This window comes from Molothrus ater, chromosome 9 (genome assembly GCF_012460135.2).
Source record: "Molothrus ater isolate BHLD 08-10-18 breed brown headed cowbird chromosome 9, BPBGC_Mater_1.1, whole genome shotgun sequence".
Lineage (NCBI taxonomy): Eukaryota > Metazoa > Chordata > Aves > Passeriformes > Icteridae > Molothrus > Molothrus ater.
Window position 1 is genome coordinate 28425204 of NC_050486.2, and position 24490 is coordinate 28449693.

Sequence of the window (24490 nt, forward strand, 5' to 3'; positions counted from 1 at the left end):
CCCTATAAAAGTTGACTTGAAAGCAATGGCTGGAGTAAAATGGAGAGCCAGGCCTTCCTTTAAAGAAATCCTAGTAGCCACCAAAATCGCCGTAAATAATAATTGTAGCATATATGGAGTGACCCCTATGTGTTTATATTATAATGTATAATGAAGGGAAAGTGAGTGTAAAAAAGCCCCAGTCCTGGTGCTGGTTTCTGTTTGTAAATCCTTTAAGCTCACCACATAAGATTGTATATAAAAGAGTATGATTTCAACTTTTTTTTTTTTTTATGTATATAAATCTTTGGTAGAATCCATGCCCAAAATTATAGATGAAAAATTTATTGCATGAACACAACCCAGCCATATAAATTTTTTATTACAAATAGGGCTCTGAAACTTGAATAAAATATGTCAGTTTATTATACAGTATTCCCCCCACCCCCAAAACACGATATGAATGGAAAATTTAACTTGTGCACTTCTGAGGTGCTCCTGTGAGGTGCTGGGCTGGTGGTGGAGGAGAGGAACCTGCTGTATTTCACTGCAGAGCAGGCTCAGCATGGGCAGTGGCGGTGCTGCCCTGCTCATCTGGCATCACTGGCCATTTTTTTTCCTGCACTACATGGGGATCACCTTTACTGTTTCCAGGATAGATGTGTCTGCACCTGTGGTAGCTCACGGGCTGCTCAGAGGCTCAGGGCTGCTCAGAGGCTCAGGTTCTGCTGGGGAGCTGCTCTAGAGAGGTAAAAAATGATCTTGGCACACACTCACTGGGTCTGTGCAAACCAGCAGACAATGAGGAGGGTCACTGCCACCCCAGTGAATTCCAGGCTGGATTCAGCCTGCCCTGGAAAACACGGCGTGTTTTTGGGAGTGCTCCACAAAGTGTCCTGTCTCTCCCCAGTCAGGTGGCCGTGGAGTGGTTTAGCAATTGGAAGTGCCATGGCACTCAAAAGAGGCTTTTTTGGTGGAGGAGTGCAACAACACTTCACCGTCTGTGTCACGGTCTACAAAAAAGAACAACATTGTCAGTCTGTTGACATTGGTCCTGTCCACGGGCCAGACTTTCCTGGGAAGGTTTTATTCTTTCCAAACAATGGAGCGCTCCCTTCCAGTGCCGCCAGCCCTGCTTCCATGCAGCCGCCGTGCAGCCCAGCTGGAGCTGTGCTCCTGCTGCAGCTGAAAAGGAAAACTGCAGCCTGAAAAGTCCAGAGCTTCCGTCCTGGAGCTGGAGGTCCCTGCCTGTGTAGGGTTTGGGATCAGGCAGATCTGGGGCTGGGTCCTGCTGAGGTAGCATATGCTTAAGGAACAGATCCAAAGAGGAACAGAGAATAGAGACATGAGAGGAAATGCTACTTTGAAAAACTAGCCTGTTTTGTTATTTGCGTATTTTTTTTTCCTTTATCCCTTAATCATAATTGATTCTTGGAAGTGGAGAGTAAAATAGCTTCAACATGGTTTTTTGATCCTGTTTGCCATGGTTGTGGTTGATACCAGATCCCCTTGAGCTTCTCTTGACCAGTAACCTTGAGCCCAGTGCACAGACTCACTCAAACCCCAGCTAGCTCAGGGTTAAAAATTCCAGCCACTAACTTTTCTCTAACTAAAAAAACCCCCAAATAAAACCCATTGTGCTATTCAAGGTTAAGCTTCCTTAAACATAAAACTAGATTCCTTGGTGATTTTTTTTTTTTAATCAGCAATCTTAATAGTGGTTCCTCACTATAATATTTCCAACTCCATCTGAAATCATTTAAATCCTCCCCTTAATAACATGCACTTTATTGTAATATACAGATTCTTTGGCTTCCTACCAGCCTTAGCTTAAGGCACCAATGAAACTCGTTGCCGCAGGGGGCCGTGGATTCAAGAGGGGCTCGCATCTACTGTATATTTTGTTTTGTATGTTTTCCAATGGCTCTAATTATTGCAGGTGGTAGAATTTAACTGGCAGTGTTGTTGCTAAAGAAAATAGGCATAAAGTGTATACTGTTTTGCAGAGTGGCTATCAAATATATAGAAAAGAGAAAATCAAATGAATTGTTAAACTGCTCTATAGTAAGTGATTTTATTGATTTAATGCAAATGCTTATGAAAACGATCTTCCATTTATATCAATTATGTATGGGCAAAAATTAATTTATTCCTCCGGTCACCTGTTTGGCTAACTGACTCAGCAGGACAGACATTCCCCCTCCTGTTGTAGCCGAGCCCGCGAAACACTGAACGTTCAGAAAACTGGAATTTGAAAGTTTCCATGTGCAAAACAACAAAAAAGCCCCGACAGGAGTTAGTGCCAACTGCTGAAAAAGCAGAGAGCGAGTGGTGGAGGCTGAGCAAGACTCCCTCGTCCTAGGCAAGACTGTAAAACACAACGGCTCTGATTTTGCCAATCCCTTAACCATGTGGCGGCACATTTATATGTGCCGGATCATCTGCGGCATCTGAATAAAATCAGGGAAGCAAAATTCTGCATATAAACATTTTGGCTAAGTGCCTCAACTCAGTCTTCTTATCTGGGGTTTCCACAAGATGCCACCTTGCATAACAATGCTGAGCACACGCTTGCCCAGTCCATGTTTTCGGTAGCCTCCCGTGATCCCCACCGCAGGATTGAGTGGCTTTAATTCTACCTCGTCCTGTGTTTTACTGCCCTGTGCCTCTCCACAAAGAATAGTGCTTAAAGCTGTGTTGTCTTTTCCTGGGAAATTAATATTTAATTTCAGCAGAAGGGGCGGGTTGCGGGGAAGCAGAATTAGGGAAAAAACGCTATCGTGGTGATGAAGGGAGAAAGTTAAAGATTCGGCGTGCAAACAAACGTCCTACGGCCAGTGGAGCCCCTCTTGTGCCACTAGCCTTGGTGTTGGAAAAACAGCACTCGAGGCAGACAAAAGTACTTTGTTTGTTCCTCCCAAGCCAGGAGCAGCTCGGGCTGTGTGTGCTGCCCACCGGCTGCAGGGCTGTGCTGGAGCCAAGGTGCCAGCGCCTGAGCCCGGCTCCCGCGGCCGCCACCGCGGCCCTGGCTCGTTCCAAATTTTAGGGAAGGGAAACACGCTCCCAGTCCCACATTTCAGCAGGAACTTCTCCAAATCTATGAATTTTTGTGGAATTCCGAGCCTACTTGAAACATAAAGCCCAAACTCTGATTGAGCCATGGCTGGCTGGAGGGAAAGTAAAACCTAAAAAATAAGCAAAAGGCCAATGCCCGCCCTGTAAAATGAAATCCGTTGAATGTTGACTTTGAACGTTAACTAAATATTTTACATTCCTAATATTTTACCTTTGTTTCTACCTTTGCGGTATCGGAAACGCGAAACTTCTTGCCAAAATCCAGAATACAACAGCACTGTGCGTGTTACCCCCATAGTGATCTGCTGGCACTGATTTCAGCTTCAGGGAGAGATTATTCAGTAGATCAATATTTAAAACAAAACTGCAGAAGTGAGGATTTTTTTTTTTCCCCATTAGCTTCATGCAATTAAAAATAATAAATACAAAAGAGAGGAAATGGATTGTGGGACATACTGGGTATATATATCACTTTTTAGGGGAATTTAATTGATTTTAAATAGAAGTATCATGACTGAAGCTTTCTTTGCTAAATATTCTGAGTGGTTATATTCTGAAATTCATCAAGTTTTGTTTTGTGGGTGCCTTTTTTTACTTGTAGTTTTTAATTTATACAAGATTGTCCTCTAAGCTTCTGAATGATACCTAAAGCAGACAGTCAGCAGGTAAAAATATAATTTGAATATTTAAAATAGGCATTTTCTTTATAGTGCTCTGCGGTAATTAAAATCTTCATTTGCTTAAAAGCAAGGAACCTTTTTAAAGCAATAAATTAGCATTGCTTGACCCAAGGTCACTAGTAGTACTGCTTCTTCCAGCACTATTAATACCTCAAAGAAAAAGAAGGGGTGGTGTTATGACTCCGTTGCAATAGAAGTAAGATTTTCAATTTAATCACAGTTAAGTGTCGTGACCTTTTGATCTTGCATTGACTTCTCACTGAAATGTGGTCAAATTTCAGACAGCTCGTTCCAAACTCTGCAAAGTCAAGGTGAAGTCAGAAAATGGGTTTGCCACAATGAGGGGTGGTGTTGAGGCTTGAGCAAGCGGTTTCATCGCCTAAGTTTTGTTCCACAGCAAAAACTTTTTCTACAGGATCAATAAATTACAGAACAATTTCTGGGGGAAGGAAAAAAAATGTATTAATTGCAAAAAACCAGTTATTTGAGGGATTTCTTTAAAAATATTTTTTCCCACAGGTAAAGGGACTTTTTTTTCCAGTCCATAGTGACAGAAATAATTAAGAAGGAAAATACTGTTTGACTAAAGCTTCTACTAAGAATAATTTTTGGACCAAAGAGCGATCATCTTCACATAGAGTTAATAACGTGTAAAAAATGCAAAACTCTCATATTTACACACACCCTTTTATAGGTCATTTTATTATTTTAGGCAAATAAATTTTGCTCGTTGGAGAGTGTTAGCTGGGAGGTTGTGGGATTATTTACACAAGTTCTAAAGCAGGTCATCCAGTATCTGGACTCACTTATCCCACTGCAAATCACCACCAGCACCGAGCATTTTAGGGATCTTGTGGTGCTGTAACCACTGTGAAAGCACGCCAAAAAAAAATCAGCTCTTCCCTCAGTTTTGCAGATTTTGTTCCAGAAATGTGTAGCCAACAATCTCCCCGACTATGTAGGGTTGCTAAGTTACCTTTCTATGCCTGCTTGGAGATATGTTTTGAGACTTTACTATGTGTTGGAGTAAGGCTCTGGTTTGTATACAACATAGAGGCTGCATTATAAAAAAACATGTAGGAGAGTCATTTAAATATGCCTTCTTTAAAAAGAAGGATTCTCAAAGCTTAATTTATGCCAACACACACACCCCAAGCACTCTGTGTAGTGCCACAAACAAGATTCCCTTTTTTTAATTTTTTCTTTTTATTTTTTTCTTTTTTTCTGGCTAGCTAACATATTACCTAGGCACAGGACTTTTGCATTATCATGTCCTAGTGCAACACTCCTGTCCTCAGTTTGTACTCTCAGCCTTTTGAGGAAGTCTGGCGCCTCTGATCTATTTTCCACAGCAGACCCTGTAATTTTTGGCTGTATTTTATGTTTTTCAGATTCAAGTCAATCTGAAAGTCCCAGCCAGCCAAGTGAAGCTGATATTAAGGACCAGCCAGAAAATGGTAAGTTCTTACCTGCTGCTCCTGCTTTGGGATATTAAAACAGCCCATATTTATAAAGATTTTTTTTTTCCCCATGTCTAATATAAAAAGATGATTCAGAATAATTGACATGGGTTGGCTACAAATAGGTTGTGCACTCTCCTCATAGTTAAAATGCTACTGCTTCACTAATCTAAGGTAGCATTTCTTTGTCCAGTCCTGGAGAGACCCTTTTTTTTTTCCCCCCCTTTAAAATTAATTTTAATTAGGGAGATGCCATTAAAGAGCCTGCTGTATGCAACCCTTATCCTTATTCCTCCATAGCAAAGGCTTTCAGCCCCTTTGGCCTAGAGTCATGACCTTTAGGGGAGCAGATGCAACAGGAAAACAGATCAGGGAGGTTCAGCTACAGCTCCTTGATGCTTCTCTCCGTGCTCTCCAGTGGCAGTGGCTGCAGTGGAAGCATTGGAAGAACTGGCACTTTTGGGGAAACTCATATTCTCTGCACCAGGACAGATTCAAAGTGGAAGCAATGGCTTCTGCTGGACCAATGGCTTGCTTTGTGAAGCAGCCTGGAAAAAAAGAATCATTCAATAATAGTGGATTTCTGTGGATTTCTGTATGGGAAAAGATGACTGTGTGTAATGGAACAGCTTCTCTTCCTTTTTGTGTTTAGCTAAGGTAGACCTCAACAATTTTTGTTGGCCCATGGGCAACTGAATTTTGTTTTATTACATATATTTAGGACTTAGAATAAGTGATGATTATTAGTAGTAGTTTTTCTTGACTTCTTTTATCTGTAACCAGAACTTTTTTTTTGGTAAGACCCAAATGTAGATTGTGTTATCCATTGTACTTGAGGTCTACTCTACAGGAAAGAATTTGTGTAAAGGGTTTATGCCTCTGAAGCCCTGTCACCATTTCTGGGATGTGTAAATCCCTGTAGAAATACTGTATCTGTAGTAATACACGTGTGATTTCCCTTTCACAGAGCAATAACTGTTTTGCCTTAAACCCCCCTACAAGGGACAGTGAGGCTGAGGGGCTTCATCTGGACTGCTTTGGGGTTAGAGTTTAATATTAAGGGAAGAAGAAGACGTTTAGGTTCATAAAAACCTTTGAACAAGCAGCATGATTCATAGGACATGGAACATAGGGCTCATTGGGCTGCTGAGATTTTGGCTATTTGGGCTCCTGTGTTTTCGTCCCATTAGATATGAAAGGTTTCATATTTTGATAGATTTTGTGCTGTTCATCTCTAAACATACCATCTTAAAAACATGGTTGTTGTTTCTGAAAGACAGCGCCTAATTTCCCTTATCAATCCTGTTCACAGAAATTCTAATTTGTAGCCAAAGGATTGCAAGGTTAAGAGAAGAACTGACTAAACTGTGATTTTTGTTCTGCCAATTCTGCTATTTTTTTTTATGGGGAATATGTTGCCTGTGTTTATTAAATCATATTTTAATTTAGAATGTATTAGGCACCAAGCATGTTATTATTTCATGTTTAGATAATATTCTTTCTCAGCTATTAAAGCACAGTTCATCTTACCCTGCAGTTTCTTAGTCTTTAACAAAGCTTGCTACTCAAGAACTGCCCCGAAAAGCAGCAATGTCAGTGTTTAATAATGTAGAATCTGTAAAAGCCTAGTGAAATGAAATATCTCTGATTTGGAGCCTGAGTCTTCTTTGTAAAACAATCTTTTAGCGAATTCTTGGAACTTTGCTGCTGACCTGCAAAAGGTACTTTTTTTAATTTTTTTTTTTTTTTTTAATAAACAGGAAAAGGTTTTTCTCTTTTTTTTTTTTTTTTTTCTCAGTTTTACTAAAGGGTATTTTTTCCCCCACCACAGCAGCAGCAGCAGCCTCCTCACTGGCTCTGCACCCTCTGCAGTGCGTGTGTGGGAGATTTTCTAAGCCAGAGTGTTGGCCCTGAAGGGCTCCTTCCCCCCGGGCAGGCTGAGCTCATTCCCAGCACACACAGCCCCCAGCTCCGGGGTACCCAGCATAGATCAACACAAATCTGCAGCTCTTATCTCCTGGACGTGAGGATGAAAGCAAAACTGCAGCCTTTAGAAAATGAAAAACTGCACGCACAGGAACGGACACAATAAATCATATTAACTGCGTTGTTCTACACTTGCTGTAGACCCACTTCCACAGGGCCTGATCCAAATCCCTCAGGAGTCAATGGGAGGCTCGTAATTGATTTTACTGAGAGTGGGAATGAGCCCACACAGAGAAGAAAAAAATTTTTTTAATTATTTTTTTTCTTTTTTTCTTTTTTCTTTTTTTTTTTTTTTTTTGAGTCGAAGAAAAAATAGAATCGTGAATAATCTCATTCCCACTGATGCCAACAGTGGAGTGACCAGATTGAGGGCAGATTTGGAAGCATTTTTGCATGTGTTTCTGGAAGGCACAAAGAAGTGTATCGATTCAGGGCTGCCTTTTCCATGCATGCATTCCTTCATTTTAAAAAAATAAATCTTTAAAGGCCTTGTGAGGGTTATACAGCCTCTCTACTTGCCTGTTAATATCCTTTCTGTTCCACTCCATAAATTCTAGAGCTATTTATTATACACATATATTTTGCATACCTTGAGTAATGTAGGTTCAGAAGGGTCAACTATACGGCCCTGAAAAAGAAGGCCTCCTACTACAGATTTTAATTTATCATCCTAAATTGTATGTGTTGTTTTGCAAAGCCTGTGTGCCTAACCTTCATTGAAGTGAAGTTCATGGGGAAAAAAAAAAGCTTTTTTTTTTTAGAACCACTCCTGTTTTTTTTCTAGTGGGCTTTGCTGGTTCATTTTCTGGAGCAGGATCATCACAGACAGGGAAGGTGGTGACATCTTCTGCTCTCAGTGGTGGCTTCAACACCAACTCTGGCCTTTCCCTCAGCCTTCATTAAGACAGAATAGTTTCCAGGCAGTCATCCAGTCACCAGGGCAAATATTTAACAGAAACATTAAGCATTTAATTTTTTCTAAAGACAGAGATGCAGCGTGATGGCCATGAAAGGGAAACATGCAGGCAAGACAGGACTTGTTGGTGCATGGACGGTTCAAGGTCCAGATGTTTTGTGCTGGAGCTGGGGGTAAAACCAACACAGGGTGTGCTGCTCTGTCACCATGGGAAACAGCTTTTTGGGGAGAGGCAGAAAATCCAGAATTCCTCTGCTTGTTATATGGGTGAGGAAATTTGCAGGAGCAATAATGAAAGAGGCCAGCGACTTCATCTGAAAGGCAAGAACATTTTTTGATGCCCTGATATTTTGCTCAAACGAGGGATTTTTTCTGACCAGCTGGGTGGAACACCCATGTGGAAAATTCCCCACTTTTGTAGTTGCCTAGTTGTATGTAAATGCTTCATTTCAGTTGGCACCACAATGTGATTTTGCAATTCACCCAATCAAAAAAAAACCAAAAAAAAAAAAGAAAATAAAAGGGGGTTATTGATTTTAAAAGCTTGTTAAATGCACTGGCTTGGTGTTGTGTTTTATAAACAAACTAGTTTTCAGTGAAGTGAGGATGACAAAATGGGTAGTCTGATGTAGTGAAGTGACTGCATGCCTGGGGATCAGGAACAACTGAATTCCCAGCTCAGCACTGCTGTGGACACTCTCTCAGGCTTTTATTCTCACTTTCAGTCGTGGAAACAGCTATCAGATAGATTTTCTTTTTGTAAGTAGGATTATTTTAAACTTTTGTAGGGAAACCTTTTGGTCTTTTTGTCTGCAAAGTGGGGATATTTGCCATTCTGGCTTTCAGAGAATATTAAAAGTCGGATCCTGCTCTGCTCCATCAGGAGCTGAACTCTGGAGAAAGGCAGGGAGGATGTAGCAGAGCAGTTAATAAGTGTGGTACAGAGCTGTGCTGCTGCTGTCAGTGAGGGGATGTCAGGCAGTGTTTGTGTTTGATGTGGTGGCACTGGTGAATGAATAAGTGCAGCGTAAAGGTGCACACGAGGTGTGCAGTGCAGAGCAGGAGAATGCTGTGTCATTTCTGACAGCCTGCTCTCCAGCAGGGGACTGTGGTTTGGTGGCTCAGAGTTGGTAGCACAGCACTTTGATTGTAGATGAGCGAGTTCTTTTTAAAGAAGTTGGGGAATTCTCCCATTTCAAGTGAGCAGGGCAGCAGTCATTATTACAGCTGATTGCAAATGTGTGCCAAATCCATTGCTCAAACAATTTCTGAAGAGGGAGAGGCATTTCTCTAAAAATTAAAAATGTGTAATGCCCAAACTAAATGCTGTTTTGGCTTTAATGCAGTCTCATTGCTTTGAGCTGCAAGTACCTGAACAGCACTGCAGGAAATAAAAGGCACATTGTTCATTGAAACATTAAAAAAAAAAAAAAGAAAGAAAAAAGAAAAACAATGATGCACCGTAACTCGCAGAACTCGTTTTTCAGCCCTGCAGTAATTACACTGGACTTGTAAATATCATCTGTGAATTCTTTGCTTAAGTAGGATTGGACTTGAGTATTAAACTTCAGAAAAATGCTTAAGTATATGCTTACTTTTCCATGCCTATAAACAGCAAGGAAGAATTTCTGGTGCCTGAGCCGTGGGGGGAAGAGAAGGCCACAGTGGGAACAAATGCAAAGAGAAGTTTCTTCTTCTCCAGGCAAAGCTGGTCACAGAGGGCATGATTTAGCTTTGGCTGAAAGGGAGGAGAAGATTATGTGTGGGAAGACCCCTAAGCCTAAAGTAACAGGCTGCAGAGTCCAGTCCCCCGTGAATGCTTTCATTCTGGTCTCAAATGTGGCATTCCAAGCAGTGGGATAGCTTGGGCTGTGCAGGGGAAGCAGTGCCTGCCTAGTCTAAAGCTTGGACACTCTTCTCAGACCCAGAGCTCACCCTTCAAACCCTCATCCCAAGCAGAGAACTGGTGACTGCTCTTGGTGGCTGTCCCCATCACTCATTCCAGGTTAAATGGCAGCTGAGGGACATCCAGTTCATTCCACAGACAAAATTTTAACAAGGCGAAATGTTCTGCCTTCCAAGGCCGTCCCTTCTGCTCAGGCCATGCCCGACCTCTCCTCTCCACTCCTTCCAGCTGCCTCACAGGCTTTCAGAGCTAAAACAGAGCTCGACGCCAACTCTCCAAGGAGGTGCTGGGGCTGTCTGGAGGCTCCCCTGTCCTTGGATAAGCCCCTCAGCTCCCACCTGAGGAGTGCAAGGACGCGAGCAGCCCTCCGAACGCACAATGCTGAAACTGGTGCTGTTAGAAAACACACGGTCTCAGATGACTAACATTCCTGAAACACCTCATTTTCAGGAGATAACTGAGCCTTGCAGAGAAAGTTTTCTATCAGTTACAGCTGCAAAGGCAGTAATACAGTAACGGCAGCTTTTATTAATGTTCTTGTTCATGGGATTATTTGCATCAGAATCTTATAAATGCAAGAAGACTCTCCTCTCTTGTTTACAGAGCCACGCTGAGGAGTTATCACAGCCTGAGGGACTAATCTAAAATTAACTTTCTTCAGAAAAAGCTTTAAAAAAAAAGCCCTTAGCATTTCCAATAAGGAATCTCATTGCTGGCGCTGAAGTCAAAGCTCCTGGTGATGTCAGCTTGTTTGCACCTTTGTAACTTGCCAGGACCAAATTCTGAACAGATTTGCACCCTTACGGATCACGTTGTGTGCTGACTGGGAACAGCAGTGGGGAAATTTGTCCAGGCTTGGAAGCTGTGGCCGAGTCTGGGAGTACTGGTGGGGTTTGGTCTCTTCTGGGACTGGGCAGGACAGGCTGTTGAGTCTAACAGGACCCATCAGCCAAGAAAGGGCTGATGAGGTCCAACCTGCGTTTCATCACCCCCTGAGAGTGCCTGTAGGCAGCTCTGAGAGCCAGCGTTTCCCAAGGAAACAAAAGCAGATATGTCTGGTTATAAATTTAGCTTATGTGTGATGTAGTCTTGCATTTCCTTCATCTTATTTCATTGCACTACATTCCCAAAAAGAACTGGAAATACAGCATTTCAATCATAATAATCTAGAATTGAAGCTTTGCAGCGTCCAGGTGTATTTCCCATCCAGATTCATGACTGTCATGAAGAATCATCTGAAATATTAGGAAAGAAAACACCATTTCCCTCTATAATACCATATTCTCTTTTGAGTCCAGACTGTGAGGCACAGTTACACCATTTCCAGGATTTAGTGGGTCCTGTGGTAGGCTCAGGATTTAGCCTGCTTATCAGTGGCTGGCATTCTCTTGGGGGAATCCAGTGATGGCAAATGGCTCTGACTGTCAGTCAGGCCAGAAATGGGGACGTCAGTGGGGTCAGCTGTGCAGCCTCTGCTGGGCATGGCTGGAGACCCTTCTCATCAGTGACCTGCAGTGCTCGAGGCTTGGGGATTGACAGAGGCCTTCAGTCTCCACTGCTGCTAACCATTAACCTTCACAGGCAAAGCATTCCCACAAAAAATTCATCCAAGGCGAGGATGACAGTAAATATTCAAAGCATGAAATGAATGCTTATAGCATGACAAAGCAGTGCTTGAAAGACATGAAGCGTTCATTGCGCTTGGAGTGGCTGAGCGCTGCAAAGGAGAGGAGAAATAAGTGTGGCTCCAGTATATATTTTTATTTCCCATTGTGTGTGTACAGAAAAAAGGCAGTGAACCCTTCCAGTGGATAAGGTGCATAAATACAGCTGTGATCATTCTAAGTCTTTTCAAAAATGCATTTTTTTTCTGCTGCTCCGTCCCGTTCTCCGTCCCATGAATCTTTATCCACGAGATAACAGCAAGGGCCATCTAGAGGGCAGCTTGGAAATGGGATGGCCAGGAGCAGCCTCTTAGGGAACTCCTGAGCTTTCCTTTGCAGGGTCAAGGATTTTCTTTGCCCCGAGGGCACCTCAGTGTCAGGTCACTGCCCCCTGCTCCGTGGCAGCGCTGGCATGGGCAGGCAGCCCTCCTGCCCATGTCCCATGTCCCAGCACACAGCAGCTGGAGCTGTGAGCAACCACCAGCTTCCACTACAACTGTTTTTAATGTCTCTCTTCTTGAGAGAGTTGCTGTTTAATTAGCAGCTGAGAGCTGGGTTGCGTCAGGGTAATTGCGGCCGCCGGAGCGGACCACAGGCTGAAGGATGCTTGGAACACCACCCTGCCCACCAGGAAGCTGGGCACTTAGGGAAAGGAGTTTATTTGTAGTGTGGGCATCGTTTAATTTCTGTTGAGTGGAGAGGGGAGTTTATTAGTGGAGGGAGGATGTGATGCCAAGGTCTGGCTCGCAAAACAAAACCCCAAACCTTTCTATTTGCCTTTCTATGTAAAAATTCCCTGATGCTCGGTAATGTAAGACAAGGGGAAATTTTTACTTGCAGGAGAATTGCCTTCCACAATAACCAAGAGAAAAAACACAGAACGCCCACACCAGAGCAGCATGATCCAAAATGTGAACTTTTTACGCCTCCCCAACCTTCTAGGTTAGGCTTCCAACCAAGTGATCTTTTATTATCAACATGATATACCCTTGACATAATTTGGCGCAGTAAAGCTTCTTCTGCTGAACTCGTGATTTCATTTACTAGATCTGATGAAAGTTCTGTGAACCACAGTAAAATGTGATAATTAGTAGTTTAATTCTTTTAGGGTGTGCGTATTAATTGAAAAGGCTTGAACTATAAATACAGGGCCTGTGGATAAAAGCCCCCTCTGAAATCAGTCGCTTCACCCAAGTATTCATTACTCCACATCTACTTAGGTGGTGTCTCTTTGTGGCAGTGAGTGGGAAACCTTCACTCAGAGATCACAGCAGTGAAACCCAGGCTGCCTCACCGCTGCTCTCCTGCCATCAGAAGTGCTCCCTGGCCAGAATTTTGCCCTCTGTGGTCAAACCACTGGAAGTTAGGAATGTGTGCTGGGAGCTGTGCTGTGTCCTGGGAAGGCACTGGCTCCCTTCCTGCAGGAGTCAGAAGGGGATGAAGGCTTGAGGCAGAGGCAGTGGCAGCAGTGGGTGGGTGGGTGTCTTTCCGCTTTCCAACAAGTCCACCCTAAGGCATCAGAGATTCTCTGTGACTCCAGTCCCAGCCAGTCTGACACTTCTTAGCAAAAGGTACTTTTCCTCCCACTTACCTTTCACTGTACCTGAACTACCAGCACCTAAACTTCTGTGGGTGGCTTCAGCCAGAGCTTGGTTCATCCAGATGGGAATGTCCAAGTGTAGATAAGGGATTGCACTTTCCCACTAACACTCGGGTGTTCTTTTGCTCTGACTTCCTGACCAGTACAGGAGGTGTTCCGTTGCCTCCAGACCTTTCCAAATATATCTACACACTATGGAAATGTGTGTCATTTTTTCACACCTTCCTCTGGTTTCTGCCTGTGGCATAGTGCCTTTATGAATCTTGTGGTTTTACAGGTACAAGGTGGTTTGCTTTCGAATGGATCCAGACCTTCATACTCATACTTGGTTTGCACACTAAGAAAAAACCCGTATGTTTGCACATATTGCAGATTCTTGGGTTTATCAGGTGCTTTCCAAGGGACCTTAACTTTGTAAGCCTGGAGTTGTGTGCCCCAGCAGGGAGGTGCATGTGAAGGGCAATGCACAGCTCCTGAAAGCAGCATAGGGGACTTTGCTGTTGTCAGGGGGGCCCCTTTAGTGACACCAGGCCCCCAGAAAAAGCCTCATAACTTCTATAGATAATTAGATACTATTTTTTAATTGCAGAAGTTGCTAGCTAGGAACTGGAAGGAAAGTTCAGGGTGGCTCTCATAGAGTTGTGAGAATCAAATCCCCTCTGAAGCCTGGCTCTAGTGTGGCCGAAATGGAAAAGTACCAGATCCATTTCTTGGAAAGTGAGAAGGAGACTTTTATTTGCAATGGTCCGCAAATATTTTCCCAGGAGGTAGCGAGCATGGCAAAAGGGGCAGGAGGAAGGTGAGGAGAGTGAGCCACACTGTAAACACACTCCTTTCCCTCTGCTGTTGTTATCTGGCACAAAAAAAGGGCGCCGCAAGTTGTTTACAGCAGTTCGTGTTGTTCGTTCCTGCTCCTTTCTCAGTGCCCTATCTTCACTTGGACAACTTTTTTTCTGGGTTGTGATAGTGTCTGGGTAGGTTTGGGCAGTGGGGTGGTAGGAAGGTGCAAGTTGATTAAATGTGCTGCTTGCTATGTGCATTTCGTGTCTGCTGTCTTAACATTTCTTTGTTAACCACTGTTGCAACTGAAGAAAATGCTCAAGTTTGACAGTTGGGAGTTACTGCTGAGTATGTGCTGAAAACTGTATCATCCCTCTGCCTTCTCCCTTTCTCCCCCTCCTGCTGGAACCAAATGATTTATAAAATGCCTTCACATTCTTGAGTGAGTTCACACTATCACCTCCAGGCACTGCACTGAGGAGTCTTAGGAGTGGATGGGAAACACAGATCTGATAGCTGGTATTTTTCTCTGAAAGGAGGAAAAAAAAAAAATAGGCAAAAAAGGGCTGATTAAATTTAAAGGAGAAAAGTTTCCTGCTGTGCCCCAGAGTAAATCTGTAGTCGGTGAAGCACCTTCTAGTAAACAAGAGATGTGCATGGTTACAGTGGGGTTTTATTATTACCCACTGCCATTGTTTTCCATTTTCATAAGATTCAATTAATGCAATCATTTTAGAGTGTCTCTAATCATTACCTCCCTCCCTCACTTGCACTTGAAGCAAGGGGATCTGCTGCAAGCCACACTCTGCTGTGAGGAGCCAGCACCTCGCTCCCATCCCTGCCGAGGGGAGGCACAAGGAAATGATAGGGCTGCTCCAGGGGATCCAAATATTTATCTTCTCTCTGTCTGGCCTTTGCAGGACACACGGCCAGCACCCCACCCTGGCTGTGGTGTGCCCTCCCATGGGGCCACCGTGGCACCCCAGCAGTGGCCCTGCCCTGAGGCGTCAACAGCAGCTCAGACCACGCTGGGCCAAAGATTTGCTGGGATTTCTTCTCTTGGGGTCAGAAGGGAGGACACTGCTTATGTAGCTGTACCACTCTCACTCACCCAGAGAACCCAGACCCCTGTCCCAGTTATTTTTCTACTTTAATTCCTTACTCTTAAGGTTTTATCTGCAACAGAAGGCTCTTTGACAGCTGCACCTCCATCTGAAAACCCGCTGGTGTTTGGGGGGGTGTCCCCACCTGACCAGCTTTGCACTGCAGACCTCCTGCAATTTTCCCACATGTTAGACCTCAAAGTCCTGATTTTCAGAATCAGGGAATTCGCATTCAGGAAGTTTCCAGCAGCAGAATGCAGAGAGCTGGCCCTGTCCCCCACGCCATGCAGAGGGGAGCCAATTTCACCGCACAGCCGAGCATGCCAGAGCTGGAGCAGCAGGGAGAAGGGAGGAGGTGAGGGGCAGGAGAGGCTGGACAGCAGCTTGACAGACTGAGGAGGCTGTGGTTTTGAGGCAGGAGGGGATCCCCACAGATTTTTGTGAGGGAAGGCTTAGAGCAGTGGTTGGGAAGTGGCCCACGGCTCCATTTAAATCAATAACAAAGTGGGCTGGAAAGGATGTGACAACCCCAGCAAGCAGCTGAGGAACGAGGCAGCTCAGTGCTAGTGAATCCAGATTTCTGCCTGCCATGGCCATGAAGGATGGATTTGCAGTAGGACTGGGGGCTGTCCACTCTTAGAAGGAGAGGGAAGTAAAGATCATCCCGTGTACAATATAAATGTAAGTTGTTATTACTACTATTGCTATGTCAGCCGTAAACTGTTCCCACGAGAACAGAGATGCAGCATCATTGAAAAAGAATGTCTTACTGTGAAATGGGCAGCAGAAACACTGTGGCATTATCTGCCAGGAAGTGAATTTACCTTGGTGACAGATCATTATTCCCTCCTGCAAACGAACCAGATGAAGGGCAGCAACACAAGGATAACTCAGCAGCCCTTGTACTTTACAGGCCTCTGGATTGAAAAAACAAACAAACAAAGAGTAGCTAGATAAAACTGTGAGGATGGAGAATGTCAAGAGAGATTGCTTGGGGCAAGAAATGGGGAAGAAAGCAAAGTTTCTTCCAGATCTATGCTGACATGATACGTGGACTAAGACATGGATTTAACAGTAGGCATTAAAATGAGACACCAGTGGTGAGCCTAAAATCCTTCCTGTCCCTCTAGAACCACTGGAGATATCAGGTCTTTTGAGAATTAATCTCTCTCTCTTGAACCTCAGGGAGTTTTAAAACCAAGATGTTTCAAACACTGCAAATTTCTCTGGACCTGAGATTCTGCTTCTGGAGGAAGTCACCCACCCCTGTCCTGCCCATCCTGAGCAGACAGAGTTGAGACAGAGTTGCTCAAGAGCAAAGGTGGATCTTGCAGGGCATGTGGACTTGGCTGAAGGATTTCTTCATCATTAGATGTAGGGAGTAGAAGAGTGGACAGTCTATCTATCTACTGCCCACGTGTACTTTTTCCCTTTCTGTTTTTCTTTTGAATTCTACAGAATGGGAGTTTCTTAGATAAATTATCATTTTTGACAAGCATTCATGTGCTCTGTAGAAGAATGTGTCTAGGGATGGGCACACTGGAAGAGAGAATTTCCTCCTCAGCTCTTCCAGTGAAGTCTTGTTCTAAACTGACCAAATGAAGCCATTATTCAAAAGTAAAAATGTTCTGTTCCAGTTCTTGTTTTCATTCTTTCATGTGTCTGGGGACTAAACTTCTGTGAAAAAGAGCCCATTCTCACAGGATGCCTTGCCTAATTTTGCAGACAAGAGAGGTTCAGCTATTCCAATTACGATGAGATAAGAATCTGAAATGTTTGGGATCGCATCCATCCTGAGCTGAACTCTAACTTTTCCAAAATCCATCCATCATTATTTTTCCCTTTATTTCTGCATTTCAGTAATGCAAGCAAAGGAGGATCGGAGAAGAAATGAATGTTTATGCATCATAAACCATAATAGATGGGTTTTCTTTTACCTGAGATGCTTTAGTTTAATGTAAAGCTCTCTGCCAGTGGAATTCCTTTTCCTTTTTCATTCTTTCCTGCCAGCTTGAAAGTCAGTCAGAGTACAAACTGTCACAGGCCAGACTGCTAAGTGTGGCCCAAAATATGAAGTCCTGGCCTCTGTGGTATCTTCAGACTGTCTTAAACACATGAGGATAGGGCAGTCCACCCCAGTGCCTTGTTTCTGCATTGCTGGGTATTGCACTGTGCCACACACACTGACTGCTGGGATGGGTTAGATGGTCTAGAAAGGCAAAAATCTTCTACCACAGGAAGGGAGTGCACAGGCTGAGCTGTCCAGCCCAGCTTCCAGCAACAGATTCATCCCAGGTCCTCACTGGTACCCCAAGAGCATGTCTGAGTTGGTGCAGGCACCCTCTTGGGATGGCACATCCCACCAATGTCATCCCAATTCCCTGAGCACCTCCCCTGGAACCACCCAATCTGCCACACGTTGGATAAGCACTTGAAATCAGTGAGGGATGAGCAAGGTCCCTCTCTGTCTCTTCTGTTTACTGTGTTCATATTGAATCCCTCACAATGAGTGAACTCTGAGACCCCCTTTGGGCTACAGCTTGAGCAGATTACACGAGAAAAATAAACTTGTTCTGTGTTCTGGCCTGACCTTGGCCTGAACCTGAGAAAGTGAATGCCCCTATCACACCAACATGTGTCTGTGGAAGTACAGTAAACACAAATGGGGGTCACTGGCCCTCTCTGTCCTGCAGTCCCAGGCCAGGAGTCTGGAGTTTTGGGCTGTCCGCCCAAGTACTTGTTAATAAATGTTCATTCTTAGTCCGTAAAGGAATGTAGACAGGGCATTCTGCCCTACAAAACACAAACTTAGAATGAAAGGGAAAGAGAGTCTCAGTCATGGTGCAGAGCTCTGCTGCTGGTTTCCACACCCAGCAGTCTCTTCCCAGTGGATTTATGTCCCTGGTTTGGGACTTGGCTGGGGAATTGCCCACTCATACCCTGGATGTTCTCCACTGCTGTTTGTGGTTAACCCTGAGCGCAGCAGAGCTTAGGAGGTCAGTCACTCAGTCTCTGGGGCTTCCTCCTCACTGCTTGGGGGGACAGAGACCTGGCAGAGCCTGGGGTATGAGCCTGGAGAGCCTGGGTCACCCCAGGACGGGGTTGTGTTGCTTCCAGGGGTGTGCAGCACTTTGCCCGTGCACCTTCACTCTCCCAGGGGAGCCAGTCAGGGGCAGATGATTGCATGACATGGTGTGACGGGTGGCAAATCTCTGCCCTCCCCAGGCACAAGAATAACTGAGGTGTAAAGTTAGTTAAAATAACTAATATGTAACCAGTAGACATCAGCCTAGTTGGGACTAAAAGCTATCAGAGTCAGTTCCGTGCAAAGAATAGAGTAAGAGGCTCCTGGAGAGAAAACTCCAACAATTCAATTCCAAGGACACCAGGTAAATACACAATATCCATGGAGGTTACTGTGACTGACACCACCACCACCAGATCAGGACTTAGCTTCCATGCCCAGCTCCCTTTCTTCTTACTTTCACATCACATTTGTACAATCCAATGTTGAGCAGATACCTCCATTATCGTGGTGTCCTGCCACAGTCTTTCCGAAGGGCCGTGGTGTGAAGAGAGGGGAGTGCCAGGAAGGGAGGATGAGAGGAGAACCAGTGGATGAATCACCAGGGTTTGTGTCCACATCACCCAGCAAAGTGAGGCAGGGGAGCTGCCCTCACCTGACCCTGTCCCCAGAAGCTCCTCCAGGACTCTGGGCTTTCCTAGAGAATCCTGGAAATAATAATACCATATTATCTGGGTACATGGATTATTCCTAAAACTATAAACTAATGTGCACATTAAAAACCCCCCAATACCTCTTTTTACAGACCCCTAATTCTGTGTCCTCAGGGCTTCAGACTCCCTTGGTCCAGCTTTGAGTGTCTGAAGGGTAGCCTTGGAGGGCGCACTTATCTCCCACCAGCTGAGGGAGGGTTTTATAGATCCTGAAATAATTACAGCATCCTTGAGTGCAGTTGCGTAATTTCTTGGCAAAATGCTAATTAAAGTGAGGTGTTTACACACAATGCTTATTTAAACTTAAGACTTATTTAAAAGGACCTGCATACTTCTAGTAACTGTGTATCACAGCATTATTGAGGATCATGTTTTTCATGCAGATTGTGTTCCCATGCTCTGTTATCAACGTAAATGAGCCCATGGCTTTATGTTCAGGCCTGTATACTTCCAGGGCATCTGAATCATGCTGGTATTTCATTTCACCATCTAAAATTACTTTTGAAATACTATGGTTTTTTTTAACTTGCTGTGTTATGGCAATTAGAAATCGCTGTGTTTACTAGGAACAGAGAGTCCAGCAGAGCAGAGTGTTTAATGTGATGAACAGTGTTAGGAGCTCAAAGAAAAGTCAGATGCGTGTCGACACATATCAAAGCTGTTCTGCTGCTCAGAATGACTGTTCGTGATACTTGTTTCATGATAAACTTCCTCAGAACATGATGTTACTGGAAAAAAAATGATCCACTCTGAGAAACACGCAGGTGACACAGTTGAGTCAGCAGCTTGCAGCAGTGACACAGGCTTACGTTTATGAAAATCCCCTCTGAACTTTTGTCTCCTGCCGTGTGTACATCAGAGCCTTGAAATCTGTCCTGCTTCTTGGTGTCACTTGGTAGCTGTTCAAACTAGCAAAAAAATCTTCCCACCACCCTGATGAAGAGGTAGATTCCCAGCTTTAAAAGTCTCAATAGTCACAAAACTTTCCTCTTTCGTAAGTAACTCACCATATAAATGTTAGTATCTCCGGTGACCACTGATACCTCCGGGGAAATGATAAACATGGAAAAATAACAGACTGCTGTGGAAACCAGAAAATCCTACCTCCCATCCGAGAGGGTTTAATTATTGGAGTTGCAAGCGTTTTGCCGTGCACAAGCGTCTCAGCATTCATAGGTGGAAAGTACATCATGCTGTGTTTGAAATATCAACTGGATTTAAAAGAAGGCTTTGTGCTTCGGCATGGACCTTTCTTAGCCTCCTGCAGATGGTTCCTGTTGCTGAAAAGAGACATGACTTGTGAGATGGGGAGACCTCTGTGCCGATTTTCCGTGCTGCTCTAATCCCGCTTTACACCCATAAAGGACTTCAGTCCTTAAGCCTTTACCCTCTTTCTCCTAAATATTAAAATTATTTTCCTGAGTGTCATACCGTATTAAAGCAGAATGAAAATGGTTTTAACAATTGCTGGCATGGGGCTTCTGTACAGCATGTGTGTCACAAATCATGTCACTTTTCAGCAATAGGGCTGCTGCCAGCGGGAGGCTCAGAAATGCTCATGTTAATCAAAAATTTTAATTTCAAATCAAATTGACAGTTTACACATGGTGAGAAATGCTTCTCACCATGTGATATTTCAGTATGCTACACTGGGCAAAATGGGTGCACTTTCCTGCTAAGAATTTTGACTACAGTATCTGCAAATTTATGGGTTTCAGTGTATTGGGTATGGTAGTGGTTGATCTAAGGGAGCCCCTTGGAGAATAGGAGACAGAAGGGTTTTCATGCAGCCTGGCACTGGTGAGCCGCTGTTGGCACATGCTGCTGGAGAAATGACAGGTATTCAATAAACATCACTATGGTTAAGAGGAAGATTTAAAGGAGGGAGGGGCTGCAGTGCTATAAACAGGATTTGAAACAAATGTGCTTATTTCAGCCCGTGATTAGTCTGAATACCTAAGTATTCCACACCAGTTTTTAAATATCCTTACGTTTATTTTCACACTGATGTTCTTCACACAGCATGAACAATAATATTTATGGCATTAATACTGTAGCTAAATTCTAATTCGGAGCAGTGTAAACCCAAGTAGACTCTGCGTGTTCCAAGGCACGCTCTGGTGGTGTGCGCACCGGAACGCGGCCACAGCGCACAGCCCTGCCATCGGCTCCTTCCTCCTGCCAGCAGCATCCCAGAAACCCGAGGGCAGGCAGATCCAGGAGGCAAAATACCAGCTGATGCTTGGTGAGGAGTGAGAGGAGCAAGGGCAGCTGATGGAGAGAGGAGCAAGGGCAGGGGATGGAGAGAGGAGCAAGGGGCAGCTGATGGAGCGCACGCGATCGGCCACAGACAAGCAAGTTGTACAAACCCACACTTTCAGGCTCCACCAGAAATAAGGTCAAAAAATGAAGCAAAAACTTCAAAAAACGGCCAGTGGATAGAACTATGATCCTTGCATTATTCTCTTTAGGAGGTTTCCCAGCTGTCTGGGGAGTCCTGAGGTTAGTGCAATGCCAAGCTCATGACTGGGACATTATTTTACGGAGGCCTTGGAGATGGAGATGGGCAGGGATGGCAATATTCCCTTCTGGGTCTTCCCCTCCAGTGCCCAAATTTCCTATGGGGTGGGTGGGTGCCTGTTGGTGGGTGCCCAGGGAGCACCCTGCAGCACTGCATGCTGCCAGCTTTCCCTGGGAGCTCCATTTGGACACTGAGTCACTGGCAATATCACCACAGACCTTGGAGATCTCAGCTGTCATTGCTCTTGTAACCAGGGTTGATGTGAAAATATGAAGACAAATAACTCCTTCATATTATTATTTTCAGGGAGGCAGGCTTTTCTTTTTATTACTCTTTTTATTGTTGGATGCTATAAATATTCCAGAAGTATTATCCCAAGGTAGATTTCATCTCATTTACTTCGAAACGCTTTTGAGGAGGCATATTATTTTATAAGCTGCCAAATGAGTATGACCATTTATAATGATTTTTTTCTTCTTTTCTTTAATATTTCATTTTTGGATGGAGGACCTGAAACAGAAATATGCTAATTTAAGACATCTGTTGTTTTTCAAGCTATAGGCCCCTATCGGTATTAATGCAGGTTTTTTTATCAAATTGGGTTTATGGTAGACAGGGAGATTCTAAGTTTTTATCATTATATCAAAAAACGGTATTTAACTGATTTCTCACACACACGGGCACTGAACAGTACCCAGTGATGTGAGGAGTCATCAGAAATGAAAACCCACAGCAGACATCTTAGATCTTGGAATGGTTTCCATTACACAAGGTCTTTAATGTGAATTGAAATGCTTTCAATGTTTCAAGAAGACCTTTGTCTTCAAGAGAAAGGAGCTATCCCTGTGCCACCACTTGGACAAAACCTGACATGATTGATTGCAATCTGTAATCGCTTCATTAACGGTAATAAGTTTCCATTAATTCCACTATCTCTGCACTTAAATATAAAATGAGTTGGAATCTCCCAAGAGCTGAGGCTGCAGTGGATCCGTGCAGGATCAGGCTCTTGGTGACACACCTGATGCCATGTTTGCTGTGGCCCCACATTTATTAATTTGCAGCCCAGACTCTGAAGCTCCATATGACAAATATCAAAAGCATAATTAGGCATTTTTCTCGTTAGAGATTCTAAAGTGCCACGAGTAGGAAAGGTAGCACACAGGGAGAGGTTACACATGTATTTGTGTTCTGATTCACCTCTGGAGCATCCCTGCTCGGATGAGTTCCTTAGGGATGGGTGAGAGTCCCTCCTCCAAGCCACCCCCAGCAGACATTGATTCCCAATGGCCACAAACCATATGGAAAAGGAGCTGAAGTTGAGCTCTGGGCACCCACAAAACCAAGCAATTTTAGACAGACAATTTCACTGTCTGCTGGATACAGACTTTTTAGCTAAAACCCAAAAAGGCAAATCATTTACCAGTGGTTTTGCATACTGTGAAGGGTTAACAAAACTTTCATTATCACAGTCTATTAAGCCAGGACCAGGAAACAATTTCTAATCAACACTCAGATCTGGGCAGGGATTGTGCAGTCTTTTGTAGGAGGCCTCAGATCTGTGTTCTCTATTCTCACATGCTCACTTCCAGCTGTTGTCATTGAAATCCCACATAATCTCCCCGGGTCAAAGGGCAGTCATCCATGACTGCCGCTGTTAGGAGGTTATGCTGATTTCTGTTGTCAAATATTGGCCCTTTTCTCTTTCAATCACTCCCATTCTACTTTTTTTAACAAGAAAGATCCAGCCTAGAATTGTATTACATGACTTTAAAGTCTTAAAAGTGTTCCTCTATTGTACTGACACAACATGCCCTGGACGGTCTAATCCATCCTGCTATGGGCCACAAAGAAAGTTCTGGTGCTTCTTAAAACCTCAGCCAAAGGCAGGTAGTGAGTCAGGGAAAATAACAGCATCTCTGACATGTGGCCCCACAGTTATTTCCATAAGAAAATGTGCAATTTGTCCAAGGTGAGCTGTTGCTGTGGCATTAAAATTATATTGGAAATAAGAAGCCGAAATAAGAGTGAGAGCATTTGTCAGGGGAGGAGGGAGAGGTTTCTGCATCACCTTTAATGTATAATGACTTGCTTAACTCTTCTACAAAATGTCCATGAATTAAAAATGTGGTCTGATTTACCATTAAAGGTTTATCATTTACAAATTTGAGGAATGCATTTTGTGCAAAGCAATTAAAATAAGGCCATTGTGGCAGCTCTGGTGATCAGTATTTGAGGGCTGCTGGTAAATGCAGATTTCATTGTTCCTACATGCTGTATCCCAGCCTGGTGTTGTCTGCCATCAGAATGGCACAGACATTCCCTTGGACAGAATATTGTGGCTGGCATAGATGATCTCTTCCATCTCCATTTTTTTTAGATTCAGATTTAGCTTTTTTTAGATACACAGCTTAGCCCCGTGGATCTTGCTTTGTGTTTCCAGCGTGTGATAGAGCTGAGCTATTTCTCAGCAGTGGCAGGGCTGCCTCAGCTGGGTCAGCCCAGCCTTGATAAACTCACCTTCCAATTAAGCAGGGTGTAAATGTTATGAAGGTCTTGACTGGAGCACGCATGTTCAGTCCTTCCCTTTTTTGCTGGAGAATGCAGATTAGGAGTTACTCCCTCAGCCCCATCCTCCTCAGCCATGGAACAGCTAATCTTTTGGGAGTCCTGGGGGTGAGCTGGGTTCCCTCTGATAACATCCCCTCTCTCCAGGCCTGCGTGTGCTGTGTGATACAGACATTAATTTTCTCATCCACATTATTGCTCCGCATTGTTTGTGAAACATGGGATTATCTAGATAGAGGATAAAACCAAAAGGAATCAAGTTGCACTTCGAGCAGAGAGGGCTTTTCTTTTAATCAGGCATTTGGTTAAGATAATAGGCTTGAGACCCTAATTGATTATTACTATTTTAAGGTTTTAAGATGGCTATGTATAGTGAGATGCTGAACATGAAAAAAGCCTAAGAAATGTTAGTTTGGGGGACTTGTGTAATTTCAAAACACTGAAAAGGAATCAAAGTCTCCCAAAAAGCTGTTCTCTGAAGCTCAATACACTGTCACTCAGATTGTAGTGGAAG

At 43.9% G+C, this 24490-nt stretch overlaps 1 protein-coding gene across 17 annotated transcripts in view; it reads left to right on the forward strand.

Moving 5' to 3' along the window:
* Window positions 1-24490, forward strand: part of NFIA (nuclear factor I A) — a 349114-nt gene that overhangs the window by 230004 nt on the left and 94620 nt on the right. For 15 of the 17 annotated variants that reach the window (XM_036387934.2, XM_036387930.2, XM_036387932.2 and 12 more), the window contains exon 3: window positions 5126-5191. The exons of the other annotated variants lie outside the window; for them this stretch is intronic. In XM_036387934.2, coding sequence (XP_036243827.1) covers window positions 5126-5191 — 66 coding nt within the window. The remainder of the gene's footprint in view (window positions 1-5125; window positions 5192-24490) is intronic. 17 annotated transcript variants of the gene reach the window in all.